General features: G+C 44.1%; 2 protein-coding genes across 2 annotated transcripts; both read right to left on the reverse strand.

Annotated features, from left to right (window-relative positions):
- Positions 1 to 509: 509 nt before the first annotated feature.
- LOC140126379 (condensin complex subunit 3-like) lies at positions 510 to 2451 on the reverse strand. The gene is made up of 4 exons (XM_072145818.1): positions 2445 to 2451; positions 2235 to 2300; positions 2074 to 2143; positions 510 to 710 (listed from the first exon to the last, which is right to left on the reverse strand). The coding sequence occupies exons 1-4, from the start codon at positions 2449 to 2451 to the stop codon at positions 590 to 592; spliced, it is 264 nt and encodes an 87-aa protein (XP_072001919.1). The 3' UTR covers positions 510 to 589.
- Positions 2452 to 3161: 710 nt separating this feature from the next.
- On the reverse strand, positions 3162 to 21042 carry NCAPG (non-SMC condensin I complex subunit G). Its single transcript, XM_072126034.1, has 18 exons — positions 20754 to 21042; positions 16393 to 16599; positions 15261 to 15489; positions 14820 to 14965; positions 14644 to 14728; positions 14375 to 14567; positions 12952 to 13101; positions 11856 to 11996; positions 10465 to 10588; positions 9338 to 9427; positions 8499 to 8678; positions 8280 to 8390; positions 7116 to 7235; positions 6665 to 6919; positions 5610 to 5791; positions 3987 to 4161; positions 3584 to 3745; positions 3162 to 3401 (listed from the first exon to the last, which is right to left on the reverse strand). Exons 1-18 carry the CDS (start codon positions 20862 to 20864, stop codon positions 3177 to 3179), a joined length of 2886 nt encoding a protein of 961 aa, XP_071982135.1. The 5' UTR covers positions 20865 to 21042; the 3' UTR covers positions 3162 to 3176.
- Between the last annotated feature and the right edge of the window lie 3008 nt (positions 21043 to 24050).

Consider the following 24050-nt stretch of genomic DNA (forward strand, 5'->3'; position numbering starts at 1 on the left):
CATTGCCCCCCATGGCTCCGGGTCCCCTCCTACGTGAACTGCTGTTGAGGAGGTGAAATTATTTTCCACTAGATTAAAAATGTATGAGGCGGACTGCACAAGATGAAGACATCTCGTCCCATTTGGCTACTTCAGCTATGGCCTAAGTATTGTCTGATCTGACCAATATTATTATTACATATTCCTATTAGGAGTGGAAGGGCGGCCTGTATTCCTTTTAAGATGGCCAGTAACTCCTTGCAGGTACGTCTGATTGGTCCCCTGGAACACCTGGTGCAGAGTGTGAGCCCCGATCCTCGAGGACTGGCATCTGTAGTAATTAGGAGGTCTTAACTGGGAGACCCATTTCTAGATTTTTTGGCATCAACCACCAATTTAGGGGCTCCAATATTCCCTCTGAATTTGTTCTCCATAGAGTTCAAAACTTTCTAAAACGAACTTGACCATTTGCCCAACCTTAAACGTGATTCAGCTGCAGACGAATAAACGAGTAAATGAGATAATTATTTTATAGCAAATAGATGTCACTTTATTAATAGATAGTAAATATTCATATGTTGCAGGTGTATGGAAATATCACCCTCCTGCATTATTTTGCCTCCTCGTTGAGAAGCTTAGTGAGGTTCATCTTAGTTTTCTCCATGGCGATGCTTTTAGCTCTTCGTGATGGCCTTGTCGCGACCGGAACCGGCGTCTCTTCTTTATCCTCACTGAAAAAAAAAAAGTTGATGTAGAAATGTTCAGTTATAACTCTAGGACTGTGCCATCTACTGGAGCATTACAGACAATAGGATCTTACACATATGCAGAACAATATGTGGAACTGCAGACACTTCTGTAACCATAATGATACATATTGGGGATGCTATAGGTCAGTGATGCTGAACCTTTTAGGTACCGAGTGCCAAAACTACAAGCAAAAGCCAGATCTTTTCACAAAGTGCCAAATGCCAATTTAAAGTAACTCACGGGTTTCAAACGTATTGGCGCCCTGATGACACCAATACAAGAGAAAGAAGGAGAAATTTGGATTGTTCTTGTAGTTTCCCTCTAAAGTTCTCTTAATACGATGAATCATGGGTCCGGAGAAGAGGCTACAATGATAATCAAGCTCTGTCCACACCTCCTTGATTCATGTCTTGAGTCCTAATTGGTGACCTTTGTGCTGGTTGATGGCCTGGGTGCCCAAACAGAGGGCTCTGAGTGCCACCCCTGCCATAGGTTCGCAACCACTGCTATAGGTCATATTTAGTGCTATAGGTCACATTTCTTTATGTGCGGGATGTATGGAGGGAAAAACCTGCTTTTATCCACTGTACTGCCCATTCACATCCTTATTACCAGGTTGTGGGGTTAGGATCCTCCATTTTATTAGCGTCACAAATGGAGACCTGCTCCACTACGGGGTCTCCACTATGATTGTCTGCTCTGAATCTACTAAACTGGGGAGGAAATTATGGCTGTGCTCTTTTATCATTTCTGGGCTGGCATTACATACTATACTGTAGTTGTTGGTGCATGTAGAGTGCTGGTTACCGCTTGAGCCCCTTAAAGTCGAGCGGTAGGACAATGAAGTCCTAAGATCAGTAAAGTTTTGATCCTTTGTTTAGGAGCAGGTCAGAATTTTCCCAAATTGTTATGAAAAGATACTCAGCACGTACTGCATTTGACTGTAGCAATTAAATAAAAAGAGTGTTCATTTTAGAACTACTCTGACTTGGGTTGGGGGAGAGAGCACCTTAAGGCCCCTCACTGCTATTGTTCCATAGGACGGTTTGTACTCTAATGTATATATAATATTTGTCTATGTCCCCTATGATTTGATGGCGCTATATAAGGATTATTATCCCAATTAATGCTTTTTAGCAGTGTACTAAATAGCTCACACCTTGGAAGAGACCAGCCCTGAAGATTGCAGCGTAGCCCTCACTAGTGGTAAAAGCTCTTGTGCCACACACAACTATGCGATAAAGTGCGGCAGGATATCCAAGCCTTAGACTGCCTTCTCCATGCAATTTACTGCTACAGTATGTTTATAAAGCAGGGGGGACAATGGCAGGCCGCCTCACTTACCCCTCCGCCACAGGTTCGGCGGTCCTGCTGCTCTTTTTCCTTGTACTTGCACTAGTCGCCCTTTTACGACCTGTGGAATATAGAGAACACAATGATCCTGGGGCGGCTGTTGTAGCAGTAGATACAGTTGTGCGTCTACAAGAGGCTCAGTGTCAACCTACCGCCTCGGGTAGCTCTGCCTTTTACAGGTTTTTGTTCTTCAAACACATCATCGTATTCATCATTGCCTGAATAGAAGGGGGGAAATTAGCATGTAACCATTAGAGACTGTTAAAAATCAGGGTTTTTTTTTTTTTAATCAAAGATTTGGTGCGGGAAAAAAAAAAATAAATAAAAGTTTAAAACCACCCCCCTTTACCTAGAGCCGATACCTAACATCTTGGGTATCGCTATGTACCAAAAGTTCTGATCAAAATAGGAAAAAAAAAAAAAAAAACTATTTCCCCTGGTGCTGACCTCACAATGTAAAATAGCGCCCAATTTCACCACTCATAACAATTGGAATTTCTACAAAATGGCAGCAATAAAAAAGTCAGCTAGCCCCACATAAAAGAAAACAAACATACACAGCTCTGTACACCGAAGTATGGGAAAAAAAAAAAAAAATTAGGCAGCACTGAAATGGGTTTATTCGCCAATATGACAACGTTTCTGGAACTTAAAGGGGTTGTCCGAGTTCTTGAAAAAAAAAGCTAAAAGTGGCCGGGACAGGGCTGCTTAAAAAAATAAAGATGTACTTACCTTCCGGTGCCCTCCGGTATCCAGCGCTGCTGTCACTCCGGTCCGGGCGCCATGTAAACAAACATGGCCGCCGGAGCAGCGCTGGATTCAGCTTCCGGCCGGCCGTGGCCGGGTGCGCCTATCCGCCCCTATACACAGCATTGTGTATGGGGGCCGGAAGGTTGTCGGGTCCGGCCGGCACTGAATGCCGGAGGGCACCGGAAGGTAAGTACATCTTTATTTTTTTTAAGCAGCCCTGTCCCGGACACTTAGCTTTTTTTCAAGAACTCGGACAACCCCTTTAAGAGATTGAGAGATGTTTTGTTCAACTGAAACGTTACCATGTGGGTGAATAAACCTACCACTTTACCAGCGCTGCAGATTTATTTTCTTTCTTGCATATGAGAAGTAAATATGTAATTGTATAAGATGTTCCTGTGACAGGTCAGAGGTCGCTCCTCATGTAGTACATTACCTTCCGCGTTCTCTTGCTCTGCATTAGCGGAGGTTCCCGGAGACGCCACAACCTCCACCTTTGGAGCCTTAGTGTCACCCAGCTGCATCTTCACTTTTTCTATGGCTCTTGTGCAAACTTTATCAGTAACATCCTATTTATATATATAAAAAAAAATATGTTTTATCGGGTTGTATCAGGGGAGCTGAAGGCACCTCCATGCGTCCCCTACCTCTACAAATAGCAGGAATTAGAAAGCGAATCGCCAGTTTTAACATTTCAGTGATATTGTGAAGAGACCCATCACAGCCGCGTGTAAACGGATAACACCCTTACCTCCAGGACCGCATCCAGAATGGGGAGCAGGTCTTTCGCCAATTCTTTGGAAAGCTCAAGAGAACACAAGGATTTTGCATATACGCGAACGTCTGGAGACGTGGGGTCACTTATTATTTCGTTGCAGATTTTTAGAGCCAGGTTGTCGTGAACTGTGGAGATCTAGGAGTAAGTAGAAGGATGACAGACGATGTTACCACACAAAAGTTATCCATACGTTATCCAACGGGCGCCTGCTTTGCAACAGAGTTGGATTTGGATTTGTGTCCTGGGGACCACAATGCTGAGGACAGGACTCCGAACATCGTACAAGAAGTGATGCAGGGAATCACATCGACGCTGCATGCTGCGTCTGAACCAACCATATCTGTTGCGAGATTTGACTCTTACAATCTCCACTTACCTGGTAGTCCGGAGCGGTTTTGCTCTTCTGTTTCAGTCCACTCTGTCTTGTAAGATCGACCAGGAGTTCGGCGACATTGGAGACATCGACGTCGGCCAGCGGAGAGGACGCCGGAGCATTGAACAGGGTTTGTAGGGTGGGAAAGAAAGCCTCAGCGAAGCATTCCTGATTTGTTCTATGGGAGAAGGTGCAAATGATAACACATTTTTTATAGCGCCATCATATTCTGCAGCGCTGGACAGGTCATGGTAGGACACAAAGTAAGACATTGCAGAGCGATAACATGGTCACATGAAGCAAAAGCACACAGATTTCAGATATTGTTATGTTCAACTGAACCTCTCACTGGTCACAGGTTTATCAAACCTCAGAATTACAATTTTGCATGTTATGGCTTCTTTACCCCATTTTTAAAAGGGAACCTATCAGGGTCTTTTTGGACATTATAACAACCCACAGGCTCTTATGGACCGGTGGTTTAGGGTCCCAAATCACCCACAATTATTATATATAGATAGTCCAGTCCTGGATGAGACAAGTAAAAAAGTGTTTTTTTCTTTTTTTAAAGTAGAGGGGCTTCTAGAGGGCACATTCACACAGCGCATGTTCACCCGGGCAAACATACAGCCGCATGCTGGAAAGGAGGAGGCCTGCTCACCTCTATAGTGAAGAGAGAGGCCGACGCCGTAACACACGTCCTATATCTCACCAAACACAGTCAATGTGCTATGAGATAAACATCAAGGGGGACCAATATGCAGCTGCAAATCGTGTGGCCCCATATCTGTCCCCATTACGTTTGCGTAAATAAGCGCGATTTGGGACCCTAAACCTCTGGTCCACAACGACTAAGAATCGCCCAAACAGGTGTTCCTTAAGGAAGTGGGTGCAAATGCTCTCCAGTTCCCTCCATAGGAAGAATTAAATAAATCAAGCAGTTAAACCAAATTTGCCATTTTTTTGTCACAAATCAACTCCAGACCTGAGCACCTCATATGCCAAAACAAAACCACATTTATCAAGCCGTCTAAGCCACTTTATTAAGTATGATGTGGAGAGAACATCCATGGAGCTCCTAAGACAGTCTCATAAAGACGAGTAAGATTGTGTCCAACGATAAATTAATCATTAATAACAATCCCCATTGGATATATTGGTGGGGGAAAACGTATGGCATGGGTGTCCAAGGTGGCAACCTCACCCCACAGTTCGCCAGACAAGGCCTCCTCCTGCAGTTTTAGGAAGCCCAGGATGTGCAGAGCTAAGTGCTGGTTTAAAAATCTGACATCCTTGGCTACCAAGGACGACGGGGAAGGTGTTGTATTATCATTGGAGCTCCCTGCTCTGGACCCCACAATTCTTCCTGTTCAAGAGAACATGGATGGAAGCTACAATGAGTCTACTGTATTGGTGCCTTCAGGACACTGATACGGTTGAAAGCAGCAAAAGCGCAATGAACAATAAGCTACTGCTTAAATTATCATGTTGTCACTTTGCGATACATAAGTGGGTTTTGATTGTAGTTTTGGCACTCTGTCCTGGTCGGGCATATATAATAAATGCTGAAAAATCACAGATTTACTGCTATAATGGCAGGACAAACTGCACAAATTCAATTCTTACCGACATGAATAGGCAAATATGGGGAAGAAAACCCCCAGGCAGTGGCGCAGTTTTGTGTCTTCTTCAGTCACTGGATTGTACCAAAGTAAAATCAGACGAGACAAAAGCTTGGAACTGATAAGTCTTCCCGAGAACATGAGCTTAGCCAAACCTTCTGCCGTTTCAGTCCTTATTTCTGGAATCTTTTGAATCAGGAAAAAAAAATAACACAGGAATATACAGTTAATACCCAGGAAAAAAAAACTGATGAACTGGACCTCTACTTTTCTAAGAAACTATGGTGACAAAAGGACCAGTGGAAACTTTAAGGCCAATAAGGTAATTCAAGACGTGATCAAGAAGATTAATGTACCTTCACATCTACTATAATACACTGACTGCTATATCCCTGCCACCATGCCCTTGCACATTGTAACAGATACAGGGGGAGATTCATCATCAGACGCCAGCACTGGTTGTTAACCTTGGCCCTTACTGCAGGACTGCCTGGTGTTGATTGGGCGCAGGCTACGGGTCGGAAAACCCTTGCGCCAGCCCCCTCCAGGCTTAAAGGGTTTATCTTATGTATGAAAAAACATGGCTGCTTTTTTTGCAAAAACAGCACCACACTTCAGCACGGGTAGTGTGTGGTATGGCAACTCTGCTCCATTCATCTCTATACACCTGAGCTGCCTCACCAACACAAACCATTTGGTTATTCAAACTAAAGGCACTCACTGCTCAGCGCTTTCATAGTTATCCTGAATGGCCTCATAAATAGTTTACTTTGGCCAGGAAAATATTCAAACGAGTCTCGGGCCATCTGGGGTACGTCACTAATCCTCCGCCCTCTTATTATGCACACTCCTCCGGTGAGATCCACACCCTCCCTCAGATTCCCCTGCGAGACTCCGATGTCACCTGGCTCTCGGGAGATCTCGCACCTGGGCATGTATATGGGTTGTCATGGTGCAGCTGCACAATACACAAGCCCGAAGCAAAGGTGCGAGTTCCTTTAAGGGGTTAATTGTTCACCTTCCTGGCCATGCACCAGTAAAAGCGATGTAGTAACGTACCTCACTATCCAGAAATTCAGAGAACAGCGTTAGAATGCCATTTACAGCCGACGCGTCTTTCTCCACTTCTTCCTCTGCGGCTTTATTGGAGTCCGATTCTTCCGTCTCGGCCAGTTCCTCCGCCTCCTCGGGATCGTTCTGTGGATTTTCAGCTCCGTCTAACTTTGAAAAAATCTCAAGCCCAAACAGTAAGAGGAGGTCGACGACTGCATTCAGGGCACTGGTCTTCACCTTGACCTCATCGAGTTGTGAAATCTGCAAAGATCAGAAAATGTAATCCATAGGCTGGTTATAAAGGTTACCACGGAGAGGAGCACAAATACCAAACACAGCAAACAAATACCCAACGTGAATCTTCTACTATATACATAAGAACACAAGCAAAATCACAAAAAGGATCTTCTGCCCTAAATCAGAAAGCTGCAAAGTCTTGTTTCCACAGATCCCTCACCTGTAACAGCAGGGGCAGGTGCCGTTTTGCAAAGTCTTTGTTCTGTAACGCGCAGCAGCCGATACACAAGACGGCCATGTTTCTCACGGAGGGATGAACGTTGGTTATGCCTGGCAAGATCTGTGACAAAGGAAAAAGCCATTAGGGAGGATGTGGACGGCACAGGAAGTACCAATCTCTATTGCCCACCACTTACTCTGCCTATAGATGGCGCTAATGTGGTTGCCTGTGAGGCAGAATCTAGCAAAGAATCGCCATCTGTCTAGTAAAAAAGCGGTTACTGCTGGATACATTATAACACAAAAAAGCCGTTCATCGGATTCAGTACAAAAGGAAATAAAATACACGGTTGGACCTTGGAGTTACTACATGCTCTGGGGTAGCGGCCCATTTAGGAGGAGCTATCACTTTTGACTGTTATAAAGAGTCCCCTACATCTGGAGACTATGTTAAAGGAACACTCCAGTCGAACCAAATTCATTGAATAATAGATTGTGCAGGGCCTGAAGGGGAGGAGCAGGACTCATTCACATTGTATTCCTAGAGCCTGGAGTCCTGCTCCTCCCTTCACAAGGTATAATCCAATGTATCAGCTGTGACTGGAGCGTTCCTTTAAGGTCAAAGCTGCTCATAATCATGTTTCATGGCGGCCATTGCAGCAGAATCTCAGCAGTGTATTAGGCAGCTACCTCTGCAGATGAGCCGGTGTCATCACAAGGCTGGAGACACATGTAACTGCTCCATCGGTTCCTGAAATCAGAGTGATCAATGTACGGCAGACGGTGGCAATGGGTTAAAGACTAGTACAGCTGCAGTCCAATGAAATTAAGTGACTTGTAAGCCATCTTCTGACACCATGTGTCGCTGCTCTTGGATAGGGTGCTTCTATGGGGGCTCGTGACGCAGCCGCAAATTGTGCCATAGTATCACTGGCCCCCATACGCTGGTCTGCATAAGCGAGTACAGGAGATCTCCAAGCCCTGTGCTATGGGGACCCCATTCCCCAGATTGGTGGGGGTCCCGTTCTTGTGACTCACGCCGGTCAGTATGTTTTTCCCTTCTCATGTGGATAGAGCATAAACACCCATGACCCTCTATCCTCCAAACACAATTTACTTTTCCTCAACTACATCGTAAATTGTCAGAAGCAAAGCGTCCAATTACCAGGGACTGAGTGATCTCGTTCAATGTCCCCCCAAGACCTTTAGTCAGTGAGATGTGCTTCAGCAGCTCATTGCACATGGTCAGGCACTTCAGGAGCGTTTCCGGGTCATTCTGGAAGAAAAAAATAAATAAATAAAATTTAATATGATCATGGAAACTTGAAAAGAAAAAAGAAAATAAAGTGCACACGAAAAAAAAAAAAAAAAAAAGAACCCAAACCTTCTCTATTCGGACTTCCTTAAGTTCTGGCTCCTCTGCCTCTTTAATCAGCTGGGCTTTTAGTTTTTCCAGTTCTGCCACTTTTTCCTTTAACTCGGAGGCGCGACTGAAGTCTTGAGCGTTTATGGAGTCTTCTAGAGCTTGTTTGCTTTCGTTGAGCTGTACCTTTACTTCTGCAATCTGCATTATGGAATAAACATGCCAATATAGCTTAAGATTATAAAAAAAAAAATTTATATAATTTCTAAAATATTCCTGTAGCCGAGTAGTTGCAGACCCTCCTGGCCACTTTCAGTATAGATTGGGCATAAAGTTTAGAAAGTCCTTTTCCTGATGGTTCTGAGGACTGTGCGACTAGTGAATGTATCGCTACAATACAGGACAAGAGCCATCCCATTGTGGGTATTGTGGCTTTGTAACCAACCATCTTTTGATCTTCTACATTCCCTGGTTGGGTGGGAGGGGGGCTCTTAAAGTCATCCGGTGCCTAGTCTGAGTAATATCCAGAGTGGTGCAGCTCTCCTTCTCTTACCTCACTCCTCTACACAATCAGCGCAGAATAGGAACAGCTTGATCAGATAACAGTGTCCAGTTCAGGAAACACTGTCATCAGTCGCCCACATTTTCAAGACTCAAGGGTGGGGAATTTGGGTTGCTCGGACCCGAATATGTATAGCATCAGAGTTTTCAGATGATGCCAGGGTTCCATCTTCGTGGTCGGATTAGTAACCCCTCCTCCTCATAACGATCTGTGTAGAATACTGCATAGACTGCACCTAAAATCTGTAGTTTTGTCAACACAAACCAAAAAAATGTTTTCGACCCGGAGCCAAACTCACCTTTAGCTGCAGTTTTCTTGATCCGGCAACATCTGGTGGGTTATCCACGGTGACAATTGGTTCCCGGAGCTCAGAAATTATTTCTGCTACCTGAAAAAGTTTTAAAGCATTCAACATTAATAATAATAATAAGAATAATTCTTTATTTATATAGGGCACACAGATTACGCAGCGCTGCACAAAGCATGTCAAATTGGTCCCTGTCCCCATGGGGCTCACAATCTAAACAGCCTAACAGTATGTTTTGGAGTGTGGGAGGAAACCGGAGGACCCGGAGGAAACCCACGCAAACACAGAGAGAACATACAAACTCTTTGCAGATGTTGACCTGAGTGGGATTCGAACCCAGAACCCCAGCGCTGCAAGGCAGAAGTACTACCCACTCAGCCACCGTGCCGCCCAACATTACCATACATAGAAAAAAAAAAAAGGGGGGGGGGGGGGGGGAAGGGATCACTCGACTACCAACCTCTAAGATAGGGTTTGATACATCCTTTACAGCGTTACTGGAATTAGCTGTATAATAGAAAATATTTAAAGGTACACTGTGCCCAAAATGTAATTTATTAGAATAAATTATTGCAATAATACAATTTGCCCTACTGGTTATACTACATTCTAGTGCGGGGAGGGGGTAATAAGCAGTAAAACTGAATGAACTTTTACCAAAATATGTTAGAAAAATACAAATGCAGAGGGTGCATGTACTTCTACAATTCTGCAAACTGTAAGCCAACACCTCTATCTCCTGAACCCTGGCACCTAGAAACACATTGGAGATATCCACCCTTAAAGCTATCGGAACTCTTGGAAATAGAAATCTGTATATGAAAATCTAAAATTTTTTCATTCCAACTTTAAGAGTTTATGTCTCTGGTTCTATTAAACATCCATACACAATCCAGATATGATATTAAAGGGGAGATTCTGTGTTTCTAAGTGCCAGGGTTAAGAAGATATAGCAAGTTGGTCACTGTCATGACGTTTATAAATGTCCTTTCAGCACGGGGCACGTTCAAACAGGTCGTGTACAGCCATTAGGCAGTCGTGAAGGGGTAAATAGATGCATTATTAAAAAAATATATATGATTGGTTGTGTACAACCAGTGGAAAAACTCGTTACATACTGTCAGAATCCTGCGGTCGTCATCTTTCTGTATACTAAGTAAAATTCCCACAAGAGAAGATATAAATGAGGTGGGAACGTTCGGCATGATGAGGATCTCCTGCAGGACGGCAAGAAGTCGCTTCCTGTGGGGAGAATAGTTTAGGACATTATACAAATCGTGCCAATATATTCTGCTTCACTTTACATAATAGATGCCACATAGGAAACAAAATTACAAAACAATTTGGTAAGAGCTTAAAATGAGTCAGCGGTAATCTAAGAGTGGGATCCAAAATTCAACATTTCATTAACCCTGTAGTTATCAAGGGCTAAGCTCTAAGAAAATGGCAACACAAAATTGCAACACTAAAAATTATATACATATACCCAGTATATCTCAAAAATTTTCAGGGTTTTTTTTGTGTTTTTTTTTTTTTTAAACATAAATGGCATAGCCGGAGGGGCTCATTTGCATACAGCCTTTCATCCTGGTGGTAGATGTCCTGTAAGTGGCCATAAACCTTCAATAGCGCATAGGTGGACAGCAATTACTCCTAAATTTCTCCATACCTGAACGGTGAACTTTTCAATTGGAAACAGGAGTGCAATTTGCTACCAGATATCTCTGGAGCCTACCCCTCCCTCATCTCCACGAAAGTGCCACCCAGACCCCTCCCTCATCTCCACGAAAGTGCCACCCAGACCCCTCCCTCATCTCCACGAAAGTGCCACCCAGACCCCTCCCTCATCTCCACGAAAGTGCCACCCAGACCCCTCCCTCATCTCCACGAAAGTGCCACCCAGACCCCTCCCTCATCTCCACGAAAGTGCCACCCAGACCCCTCCCTCATCTCCACGAAAGTGCCACCCAGACCCCTCCCTCATCTCCACGAAAGTGCCACCTACAGACCTCCCGCCTCTCTCCGTTTGTACTAGCTCATACATATCATGAATAGACTTGCTTCCTTCTCCATTTAAGCTCACCCTGACAAAGATTTCAAGCACACATGGTTTTGACAGATGCTCGCACACACAGTGAATGACATCCCAGCTAGAGATTGACCAAAATCTCTAAATAAATGAGCTTCTCAGAGTTCAAAATGAAATCTGGAAACTACAGATTGTTGAGAAACAAATATTTGTATAGAAATCCTTTACCTATATGGTTTTATGGGAGCTGGTAAACTACCTTTAAATACAATATGTGCATTTAAATCTGCACTTTATGGCAACCATTTTCATGCAGATTTTACATTGGGTCTGAATATTCTGCACATGTAGCACACTCACAGTGCAGCTGCACATAACAGAATCTCAGTTTGCAGAACAGGAGAACATAATGAACTTGTGAGCAGGTTTCTATAGCAAAAGGTAAAGTGACATAACATGCGATGAGCCACCCTGACCTACCTTCCTCCCTCTTCGCTGGTATCCAGGCAGCCTATTATATGAATCAGCTGCTGGCCTATAAAGGCTTTAGTCATCAGGTCCTCGATTTTAGTCATATCTGCCCTCTCCTCCTCGCTGAGAACAGGGAGCGTGCGGAGATAACTAGAGAGAAGACATTTCATGGGTTATTATACATACACGTTTAGTATTATGCACATCTGCCGTGTACTAGTAACTGATCAGCGATATCAACGCTAAACCACAAAATCGGATTGTCCTCGCCATCACGTAGGGCAGTAGTGACCGCACGCTTTTTGATAGTGGTACTCAACATTGGATTCTCAGTCCACCTTACTCCCTATAGAGAACATGGCACACACCGGAAAGAATTTTTAGGATGTTATTTCAGTGAATATTTCACATAATATGGATTTCACCGTAGTGTATAAACAAAAGATGTGTCATACAGATCATACAGATTTGTCCAGTAAGATCTGGCTTTTCAAGTAGGGATGCAGAGGTATGGTGCCCCACCGTACCTCGCTCTTGACTGTCAGTCAGCGCCATTTTTCTGCCTTGTGACACAAGAAAAGTACCGTATTTTTCAGACTATAAGGCGCACCATCAATAAATGCCTGCTAAAACGTCTAGGTTCATATATAAGGCGCACTGGACTATAAGGCGCACCTGATTATAAGGATTAATGACCAGCAGGTTCCAGACCTGTGCACAGTTTAAGGCAGCTGTTGTCTGTAAGTAGTTTCATATATAAGGCGCACTGGACTATAAGGCGCACCTTTGATTTCGGAGAAAATCATAGGATTTTTTTGTGCGCCTTATAGTCCCAAAAATACAGTAATAGAAATCCTACATAACATATGGACCTACAGTGCGTGTGCAGTGAAGCTGGGGGTGTACTACACTGGCTTCCCTTGCCTTAATGTGCAGGCGCCGAAGGGAACAAAGACCAAGTTACTTTTTTTAACAATCGCTTTAAAATACTTGAGTCATTTGGGACACCATACCGCCGGTCCGTGGTTTAGTGTCCCAAATCGCCACGATGGGTTTCCTTTAACAAGCATTGAAAATAAAGTGGAAAAAAAAAAAATGGGATTACCTCAGCAAATACTCCACATACACAGCCGGCTCTGGTAGTATCTGCTCCAGCGCCGCCTCGCCCTCATCGCCTTTGGACTTGAAGTACTCGCACAGCGCCTTCCAGTACAATACATTTTCTGGACTCAAAGTTTCCAAGGGGATCAGTTTCCTGCAGAGGAAAGACAATGCGGTTTTTGTGAAACGTTTAAAACAATGTAACAGACAAGAGGAACAGAACTTTGGTAACGGGGTCACGTTATGGAAGAACAATCACAAAAAAAAAAAAATATATCCTTGATACAGAAACTCCAACTATTACATCAGTCTATTAACTTGGTTTCCATGGCAAACTGGTGTATAACCCGATAAGACCTCAGCTGGAAATGTAAGGTAATAACACAGGGAAGGGCGAGCGCAGCCTCACTTATACTTCTACATTGCGGCACTTTCATTCGCTTCACCCTTTATTACTCTAAGTTTTTTGAGCAGGTTAGACCGAATCCTGGCCCAGATTTTAACGCTCCATGTTACCCCTTTGTACGTGTATGAGCAGCTTGCCTAATTTTTTTTCACTTATATTAAAATTGCCATTTCTTTTTGGCTGGCCACTCCCTTTAAAGGAAATCTACTATCAAACTGCAGCAACAATAAACCAGAGAGAGAAACCATGAGACATTACTCATAGATCCAGGCACTGTGACTGTAGTAATCGCCTTATATTTGTTATCCATGGCCTCCTTCCTTCTAAAACAAATTTTCAAAATGATGCTATGTGGTCACAGGGAGGCGTTACCAGAGCCCCTCCATACTGCAGCTTCATAAGCTGTTACACAGTCTACTCCATCCCTCTGCACTTCCCCCTCTCTTTGCCTGGTATCTCACAGCAGCAGAGGAAATTTCAGCACACAGTGGGAGAGGGAAGTGCTCCTGCTCAGTTTAAGTCTATAAGTCTGCAGCACAGAGGGGCTCTGTGACCAATTGTGAGACACAATTGAACATGACTTGGTGGGCAGATGATCATAGTCAGGTAGAGGCATAGACCATAGAAGCAGGTAGGGGCTCTGATCCAGGTGTTCTGTCTATCGTGGGGGGGGAGACAAACTCTTCTCCTGTTTTCAGCCGGAGACAATTCTTGCTGGGGCCCCGCCAGTGGGTGACTAAAGCTAGCCACGGCCTGGTTCTTAGGTGCGAAAGGGGTGACAGGGCTATTCCGTTGCCACACCAATTTGTGAAGTAATGGTACCTACTAGCATCCTAAAAACATTGGCTTTACTGTTCAAACAACCCAGAGATCTAGGGGTCTTTACCCCTTGTTGTCGGCATGGCTATTGTCCAATAAGTTACTAGACAGTGACTTGTGCCCTACATCCTGTTTTTTTGTGACTTTGTTATTTATATTGAAAAATAATACATTAAAAAAAACTGTTTAAAAAACTTCTTACCTCTCATCAACATTTTTACACTTCTCAACAAGCTCACTGACAGAAGAGAGGGCGAACATGGCATTGAGTGCAGAGACAGCAACTTCTGGAGAATTTTCCACATCCAAACGGTGGAGAAGCTCCAAGACGTTCCCCTCCGTGTACTTCAGCCAGGACTGCAACAGTTTCTTCTGCATGATTTCTTTGACGGCCTCTATAGAAGGAGAATCCTTAATGTACACGCGCTCATATACAGGACAGGTCTGGTCCTCAGTACCCACAGCCCTTACCTGATCTATCATTCAGTCCCAGCTGCAGGAGGTTAACTCTTTGTGCAATGGTTAGTGCCCTGATATGGACCTTTTCTGCCAGAACCTGTATAAAAGGGATCATAGATGTTACACTGTACACAACTTTTTGCAATAAAGGCCAATCCCCTATGCACAACACTCAGCGTGGGGGGTACCTGGTAGGCGAGCTTTCTCACAAGCTCTTTTACATCCTTGGTTCTGCCAACAATCTTTGGCAAAGTCCTTGCAGATGGCGCAATGCAGGACAACACCGCTCTCCGCACTTCTGCATTGACATCATTTTCCAGCAGATGCAGGTACACTGCAAGACAACACAGAGCCATCATGGACTTGTACTGAAACATAACATATCACCATTTCTGGTTACCAGAGACTTCTATTACGCCATTTTATCAATCGGTTCCAGTGGTTACATCTTTAGCAAACATCCTTCAATGGGACAATCCCTTTAAATATTTATACAATGTACACAACTTTGCCATTTACACAAATTTTATATATCATATTTACACGTGTGTATGTGTAATAAATATATATATACACACACACACACACACACAACTTTTGTAAAAAGAGCAGCGTCATTTAATTCTTACCATTGGTAACGGGGCAGTTCACATCACTTGGGTCCTGCAGCCTGGCCAAAGCCAGTACCGCCTGGATCCGAACATTGGGTACTCTGTCTGTGACACGAATAAGCATGGCGTCGTGGATCTTGTCAAACAAATCGTCATCAATCAGGGCATTCTCAGGCAGGTTTACCAACAGCTTATAGATCAGTTGGCAAACTCTGAACCTCACAGCCATGCTGTTGGCAACATGAGACTTAAAAAACAAAAATAAAAAACAATACAATAATAATCAGTAAGATATTATTTTAGATTTTTAACATTTTCTATATTTTATATATGTTTAAAACAAACATCTCTATCTATATTAAAGAAGTTTCCATTTTTCAGTCTTTTTTGATAGATGACTGGCGCCATCTAGTGTTTATAATGTGTTATAACAAAACTAGAATTATAAATTCCCAAGGAGAGTTTTAAAGGGAATCTTTTTTTTTTTTATGTCAAATCTGAGAGCAGGACATAAGAAGTGAGAGGTGTGAATCCTGCCAAACTTTTGCTAGAAAGATTTCCTGGGACAATCCAAACTACCCAGTCCACGTATAGTGACAGACAGCATTCCCCGAGTCACTGCATGTGTGGGCGGGGGTCATAAGGGCTCCCACTGCCAGTCACTGCATGTGTGGGTGGGGGTCATAAGGGCTCCCACTGCCAGTCACTGCATGTGTGGGTGGGGGTCATAAGGGCTCCCACTGCCAGTCACTGCATGTGTGGGCGGGGGTCATAAGGGCTCCCACTGCCAGTCACTGCATGTGTGGGCGGGGGTCATAAGGGCTCCCACTGCCAGTCACTGCATGTGTGGGCGGGGGTCATAAGGGCTCCCACTGCCAGTCACTGCATGTGTGGGCGGGGGTCATAAGGGCTCCGACTGTATGTCACCACTTGTGCAAGGGGTAATCAGGACTCACTGTTACTCCTAGGAGTTCGGTCAGCATTTATCCTACCTGCACACAAACATGCGCTTTATTGGGAGTCACACAGCGGATTAATGGCTTGTTTGAGGCGTCTGTGTGTCATCATTGAGCATTAGAAGAAGGTATATAGGCTACAATTCTTTTGCATATATAGAGGAAAAGGGAGGCAAGGCTGAGCTCACACCTACCTGGAGGAGGAAGTTGAAGAGGTAATTCACAGGGGAGTTCTCCTCATCCATTTCATCCTCTTCCTCACTGTCACTGTTGTGGAATGAAGTTACAAACTTGGCCACAAAATCCATCACTCTTTCTACAGCAGGTTCCCTCCGGTAGACTATCAGAGGATACTTCAAGTAATGGATGAATTCCTCCAGGAAAATTGTCTTATCTTCCATCTGAAATACAAGAGCATCAGAGTTATTATTTTAAGCTTATTAAAATAAGGGAATTTTCCAAAACCCCCCCAAACTTGTGCACACTCGGCCATGTAGTCAGACCACCATAATAATGGAAGAAACAAGTATAGGTATATTCCTTCTTTCCCCCTAAACATCAGCTTACGCGGTAGAGATGGGGAACACCAGTACCACTGTTAGGGCTCATGCACACTAACGTATGCATACCCGTAACCGTACGGGCACACGTCGGGCGCGCTGGAGGAGAGGAGAAGAAACTAGAGAATAGCGCTGCACCGTTGTTCTTACGGCCAAAGATAGAGCACGCTGTATTTTTTTGCGGCCATGGCACGGTGAGCACATGTTGTGTCACCATACTGAGCCTGGGCACAATAGACAACTATTGGGGGCATATACACGGCTGTAAATTTGCAGGCGAATATACATGCCCCATACGTAAGTGTGCATAGACCCTTAGGGTGAACAAACACCACCATGCGCTTGACTGGACCGGATCCTGGCCAAGCACAGGGCCGGGCGGAGAAAGGGAGAACACCAATTACCTCTCCTCCCTCCATAGGAAGAAAAGCGGTCGCACCCCAAATCTGCCGAATTAGAGGACATATTTTGTATTGCAGCCGGCTAAACCATAGACTTCTATTGTGGCCGTGATCGACAACGGCCGTCTGAGTGAGCCCTTACACGAACAACTGATCTGGGTGCCAACCCGACAAGTGGAGATGGGTAATAATCAGGGTCATTGACGAGTATTTGCATTTCTGTAGATTAATAACACACATTTGCCTGGCATTACTGTTTTGTTTTTTTTTAATAAAAAAGAACAAAGAGGGATATTCCTCATCTGTATGTATACAGTTAAATGTTATACCAATAAGATCTACGCGTTAGCATTGTCCTGTGTGTAGGGGGTCCTGCAGACATGTTGCGCCATAATTCACCAGGTTTATGGATAGGTCAAAATTATTTGAGCCCAGAAATCGCCCTTAATGCATTGAAAATGCAAAACCACATAATACAGAAGTTTTTGGCTACATTCACATCAGACCTACATTGTAAGGATACTTCAGGTGGATTCCCAAGGTATCCTAACAATGAAGGGCTGGGACGTATCCCACTGTATGATTATATGTAGTCAGGTTCAGCTCCTCAAACTCGTCAAACAGCAGCTGCAGATGTTCGGGGCGTTCGCCCAATGACGTAACTCTCCTTATACGGACGGAAATATCACTGGGGTCCCTCCAGAGCGAACGCTGGCCTCCGGTACCACAAACCCGTTATCTTACAGAATGACTCCACTTTTTATCATGTGGTATCGGGGGCCACTGATGGGTTTTTTTCCATTTTATTTCCTGTTTATTGCTTCCCACTTTCAAAAATTCTTTAAATATTCAAAATAAGATCCAGAAATGAAAACTGAATGACGTCCAAATAGATAACTCAAGCTATGCAAACAAACAGGGATGTCCATGATGCATCACAATTCATACATTTTTTATTGAAAAATGCCAAAACATTTACCGTATTTTTCGGACTATAAGGCGCACCATCAATAAATGCCTGCTAAAACTTCTAGGTTCATATATAAGGCGCACCTGATTATAAGGATGAATGACCAGCAGGTGGCAGACCTGTGCACAGTTCAAGGCAGCTGTTGTCTGTACGTAGTTTCATATATAAGGCGCACTGGACTATAAGGAGCACCATCAAAGGATTTTTTGTGCGCCTTATAGTCCGAAAAATACGGCAAAAAGCACTAAGTGCGTAAAACAAGCCAATAGTCCTAGTGCCTAAAAGTATAAGATCTTTCTAGCCCCCAGTGTCTAGTCTCTACACATCCATCACATAGGTAACTATGGATTACTTACTTATTGCACAGCAACTATACCTGTACCACACGTGTGGACTTGATGCCCTTACCCTATGCATATGATCCTACTAATATTGCACTTTACCTGGTTGGAGCTACTATGTCTTATACTTTTAGGCACTGGGACTATTGGCTTGTTTTATGCACTGTTAGTGTTTATTAAATGTTTCTAAATGTATGATTTGGCATTATTCAATAAAAATTTATGAATTGTGATGCATCATGGACGTCCCTGTTTGTTTGCATAGCTTCACTTTCAAATATTCATAACTGTTTTATGTTTCCGGGCTTGTTTTCTGTGTAACAAATTGTCCTTCCTAGTGACAGTATTTTATAGCCCATCCCTTGTACTGGGAAGTAGAAATGAAATGCAAAAAAGGGTAATAATAATAATAATCCTTTATTTATATAGTGCACACAGATTACGCAGCGCTGCACAGAGCTTGACAAATCAGTCCCTGTCCCCAATGGAGCTCACAATCTAATCAACCTACCAGTATGTTTTGGAGTGTGGGAGGAAACCGGAGGACCCGGACGAAACCCACGCAAACACAGAGAGAACATACAAACTCTTTGCAGATGTTAACTTGGGTCGGAATCGAACCGAGGACACCTGCGCTGCATTAATCGACAAGAACCCCCATTTAATAGATTTAAAAAAATGAAAACCTTTTATACAAAAGTTTTTGCCATATTCTGGCAGCAGTAGCTTTTCCATACTTGGGTGCACACTGCTGTGTTGGGTGTCATTTTTTGTTCCACGATGAGCTAGCGTTTTCGTTGCTACCATTCAGGGGACAGTGAGACCTTTTGATCACTTTTTGTTTAACTTTTATGTATTGCAAAATGGCAAAAAAAGTGGCGATTCAGACGTTTGGGTGCGTTTTTCCTTTCCGAGGTTTACGGCCGGGAAGAACTGTGTTTATATTTTTATAGATTGGGACAAGGTGATAACGATTATGTTGTGTTTTTTTTTTAAATGAAGTATCGTTTTGTGTGTGTTGGGGGCTTTTGGGACATTTTATTAAATTTTCATTTAAATTTAGTGGGTTTTTGTAAATTCATCTGATTACCGTATTTTCCGGACTATAAGGCGCACATAAAAGCCTAGGATTTCCTATGTATGGAGGAGGGCAGCCGACCCTACTTACATAAGTCCCCGCTACCGGAGACAGCAGATCTCCAGCGGGAACTGCAGACCATGCGGCACGAACAACTTCTGCCACGTCGGTCTGCAGTTCCCGCTGGAGATGTGCTGCCTCCGGTAGCAGGGACCTATGTAAGTATGGTCCGCTGCCCTCCTCCACCTGAACGGACCCCCTTCCCCGGAGACCACTCACCTCTTGCCGCTCTCACCTCCGCTCCGTTTTCTGCCACGCCCCCGGACCTCCGCCACGCCCCCGACCACCCTGCGCCTTATAGTCCGGTGCGCCTTATATATGGAATTTTTCCATATATAAGGCGCATTCTACTAATGCGCCTTATAGTCCGGTGCGCCTAATGGCCCGGAAAATACGGTACTTGTTCACACTAATGCAATATTGCAGTGCATTAGAAGGATCAGCCTAAGCGCTTGCATACTGCTCGGGCTAGCCAGGGGCTGGATAGGGGAGGAACATCCCGAGCTGTTAGAGCCGGGTCCTGTCTCATATGACAGCCGGGGGCTCTGATCTTACCCGCACGGGGGATCTGTGCAGAACTTATTGTGTGGAATATATACAATAACACTGTCACGACAAGCAGGTTACTATAGCCCTGCGAGTCTTATTCATGATGGCCATTAGTTTAGGCAAGTGCAATTATATACATCCCAACAGCAATCCCCCCCTGCAGATAGCACATGTACAGACATGACAGCAGCCCACTACAAATGGCTATATCTTCTGGGGAAAAAATCCTTGGCACAAACCCAGAATTTTTAGGCTCTTGCTCCGTGCCTGCGGTTTGAACGACTCCTCATGTGAATAAGCCCTTCCGTGCACAGAAGGTCTGAAACACTAAATTTTTTTTTTTTTTTTTTATCCCAAGCTAGGGATTTCCAAAAGTCAAAATGACACACTGACTGTATTCCCACTCCATAATCTGTGTGTAACTGCACAATGTGAACTGTGAAAATCAGGAGCAAAAGCCAAGCCTTTCTCTGCAGTGCGTTTTTCTTACTACTCAGTGTGAACATGTCCTTATACCATCACTACAGCACAAGCTATGCCCACAATGACCTCACTGCCCATCTACAGTATATATGCGGCTCTTTCTAAACACTTACCTGGTCATAAGTGACTCTCAGGGCGGACACCAGCTTGGAGAGGTTCTGGTGCGGTTTCTGAGCTAAGTCAAAAGCTTCTTTGATCTGTAGACCTTTCTTCTCCACCGTCATCTTTGCGATCAGGTAAGTAGTTCACACACACAACAGAACACGTCCCGTCCGTCACAACGGATCCCGCCAGCTTTCAAAACCTGCGCATGCGCGCCGTCGCTAGAGGAAGCGAAGCCAGCGAATCACGTGATCAGGTCACAAGGTGTGTATTAATGGAAACCGCCGGGCGGGTTCAAGCGCATGCGTACTCAGACCAACCGCCGACTGCCTGAGGTGATAGACACCGGGGCTGTGGTGACCGGGTATATATGGCGTAAACATCAAATACTATGGACGTAGCGATATACAGTGCCACAGGTTATGAGTGATATCATCACCATTATCAGCCTAGTCACTCAGTTGAGCAGCAGTACCAGTCTCCCGACCAATACACTGCTATGGTGCTGTTTAAAAAGAAAAACCTTTAGGACGCGTTCACACGTTGCGTTTCAAGTACATTACAACAGCTGAGGAGAGGTGATTTGCCTAATTACATTTCTGCTAACGTTTGTTAACGCTATGTTAATACATGCGTCAACAAAACATGTGATTTGTAAACACAAATGTTAACAGTCATGTAATTAGGCAAATCACCTCTTCTCAGCTGTTATAATGCGCTTGGAAGCGCAACGTGTGACCGCACCCTAAACCGCCCGGCCCTTTTCCGTTTTTATGTTTTCAATCCTCACTCCCCACCTTCAAAGATCTGTAAAGTTTTTTGTTCCTGCGTGTACATAGCTAGGTCAGTATTTAATATTCAATGCCGCAAACGGAGAAGAGGAAATAAAATTCTAAATTTGGTGAAAATTATGAAAAATTGCATTTGTTTCATTTTATTGTGGGCCCCACATGACACTTCTTCCACTTTAGTCTTTTGTTTGCTGCAATCACGGTGATAATGCATTTATTTAGGTTTTAATATGTTTTAATGCATTTTTAAAAAAATAAAAAATTAAAATCCTTTGCACAAAAATAATTTCTTTGTTTTGCCATATTCTCATACCAATACCTATGCACTATGTAAGGTGTAAGTTCCCCCTGCCAATGTGTGGTGAAACCCCTGACATGAAGAGGGTTCTGAGCTCTGGGGGTGTTACCAGAATCCTTCTGTGATGCAGCTTCAGTGGCTGTTACACTGTCTTTTACTCTGCTGTCACTGCACTGCACTCTGCCTGATGTAATGTGATCTCATAGCAGTACACAGGGGCATCAGGCAGAGGGAAGTGCATTGAGAACCGGGGGGGCGGGGGATAAAAGGTGAGACACAGTGTAACAGCCACTGAAGCTGCAGCACAGAGGGGCACTGGTAACATCCCCAGAGCCCTGGAATGAGGCCATGGATTACACAGTCACAGTTTCTGGAGCTATTGTCCATGGTTTATCCTGATGGATTTTAGTTGTAGATGTACTTTAACGTTTTTATGCGTTGCAATATGGTAAACATTACATTTTGGTAATTATTTTGTGTAAACGGGTTAACTTCCGAGAATACCATATATACTCAAGATGTTCAGCACAATTATTATACAGAAAAGCCCAACTTAGCTTATAGTAAAGGGGGGTCCCCATCTGCAGTGGTTCTGGCAGGGTGCGGAGTCCCTCTGATGACGATCTCTGAGCCCCACTGGGGGGTAGGTGGATGTGGCAGCCTGGGAGGCAATCTCTCTTTAGGTATAAAACTCACTTGTGCATCATCTCCGATGGCCTGAGGTCTCCAGTATCCCCTCTCTTGGATTGCTACATTCCTCTGGATTTCTTGTAGTGTCTTCTGTGTTGTATATATGATGAATGTGGCATCATTGTCTCGTCATTGTATCATGTATCACCTCTATGAGTTCCATCTGGCTATTGCTTTAGCTTTAATTTTTCTCTAAGTAGTATTGTATTTTCTATTACATGTTGTGTATATTCTACAATAACATTTGACCTTTTTTTTTATTATATATGGGTCACTGCTTCGTGTCTTGTTGAAATGTTTTCGAACAACCCTGATAATAGTCTTTGAGTTATGTTTCTAGGTGGTTTCATATCCTGGATGAAAACTTCTTCCAGAGCTCTGGACCTCAGACTGGGCAGAAGGTTCACCTTCCAACAAGACAATGACCCTAAGCGCAGAGCTAAAATAACAAAGCAGAGGCTTCAGAACATCTCTGTGACCATTCCTGACTGGCCCAGCCAGAGCCCGGACCTAAACCAATTGGGCATCTCTGGAGAGACTTGAAAATTACTTCCACCAACATTCCCCATCCAACCTGAGGGAACTGGAGAGGATCTGCAAGGAAGAGGCAGAGGATTCCCAAATCAAGGTGTGAGAAACTTGTAGCATCATTCCCAAGAAGACTCCTGGTTGTACCAGCTCCAAAGCTGCTTCTACTCAACACTGAGCAAAGGGGCTGAATACTTATCACCAGGGGCTGAATACTTATCACCAGGGGCTGAATACTCATCACCAGGGGCTGAATACTTATCACCAGGGGCTGAATACTTATCACCGGGGGCTGAATACTTATCACCAGGGGCTGAATACTTATCACCAGGGGCTGAATACTCATCACCGGGGGCTGAATACTTATCACCGGGGGCTGAATACTTATCACCAGGGGCTGAATACTCATCACCGGGGGCTGAATACTTATCACCAGGGGCTGAATACTTATCACCGGGGGCTGAATACTTATCACCAGGGGCTGAATACTTATCACCAGGGGCTGAATACTCATCACCGGGGGCTGAATACTTATCACCGGGGGCTGAATACTTATCACCGGGGGCTGAATACTTATCACCGGGGGCTGAATACTTATCACCAGGGGCTGAATACTCATCACCATGTGATATTTCAGGTTTTCTTGTTTAATAAATAAGCAATAATATCTACTGTATATACTCGAGTATAAGCCGAGTTTTTCAACACAATCTTTGTGCTGAAAATTCCCAGTTTGGCTTATACGCTGGTATATTTAAAAAAAACAACAACTGAGTATTCACCTTTCAGTCGCCCCAGGCAGGTTCTCTTCTTTCTTTATTTGTACCAGCTCCAGGTCAGTGACAGATCCGTGCACACGGCTGGAGCACAAACTATGATGTCAGCAAGTGGCACTGGCTCCCTGCACTCAACATAAAGTAAAAAGAGGACCTGCCCGATGCATCGGAAAGGTAAGTGCTCAGTTTATTATTTTTTTTTATGTGCTGCGCATACAAGGGGGC

This window comes from Engystomops pustulosus, chromosome 1, assembly GCF_040894005.1.
Source record: "Engystomops pustulosus chromosome 1, aEngPut4.maternal, whole genome shotgun sequence".
In the NCBI taxonomy this organism is placed as follows: domain Eukaryota; kingdom Metazoa; phylum Chordata; class Amphibia; order Anura; family Leptodactylidae; genus Engystomops; species Engystomops pustulosus.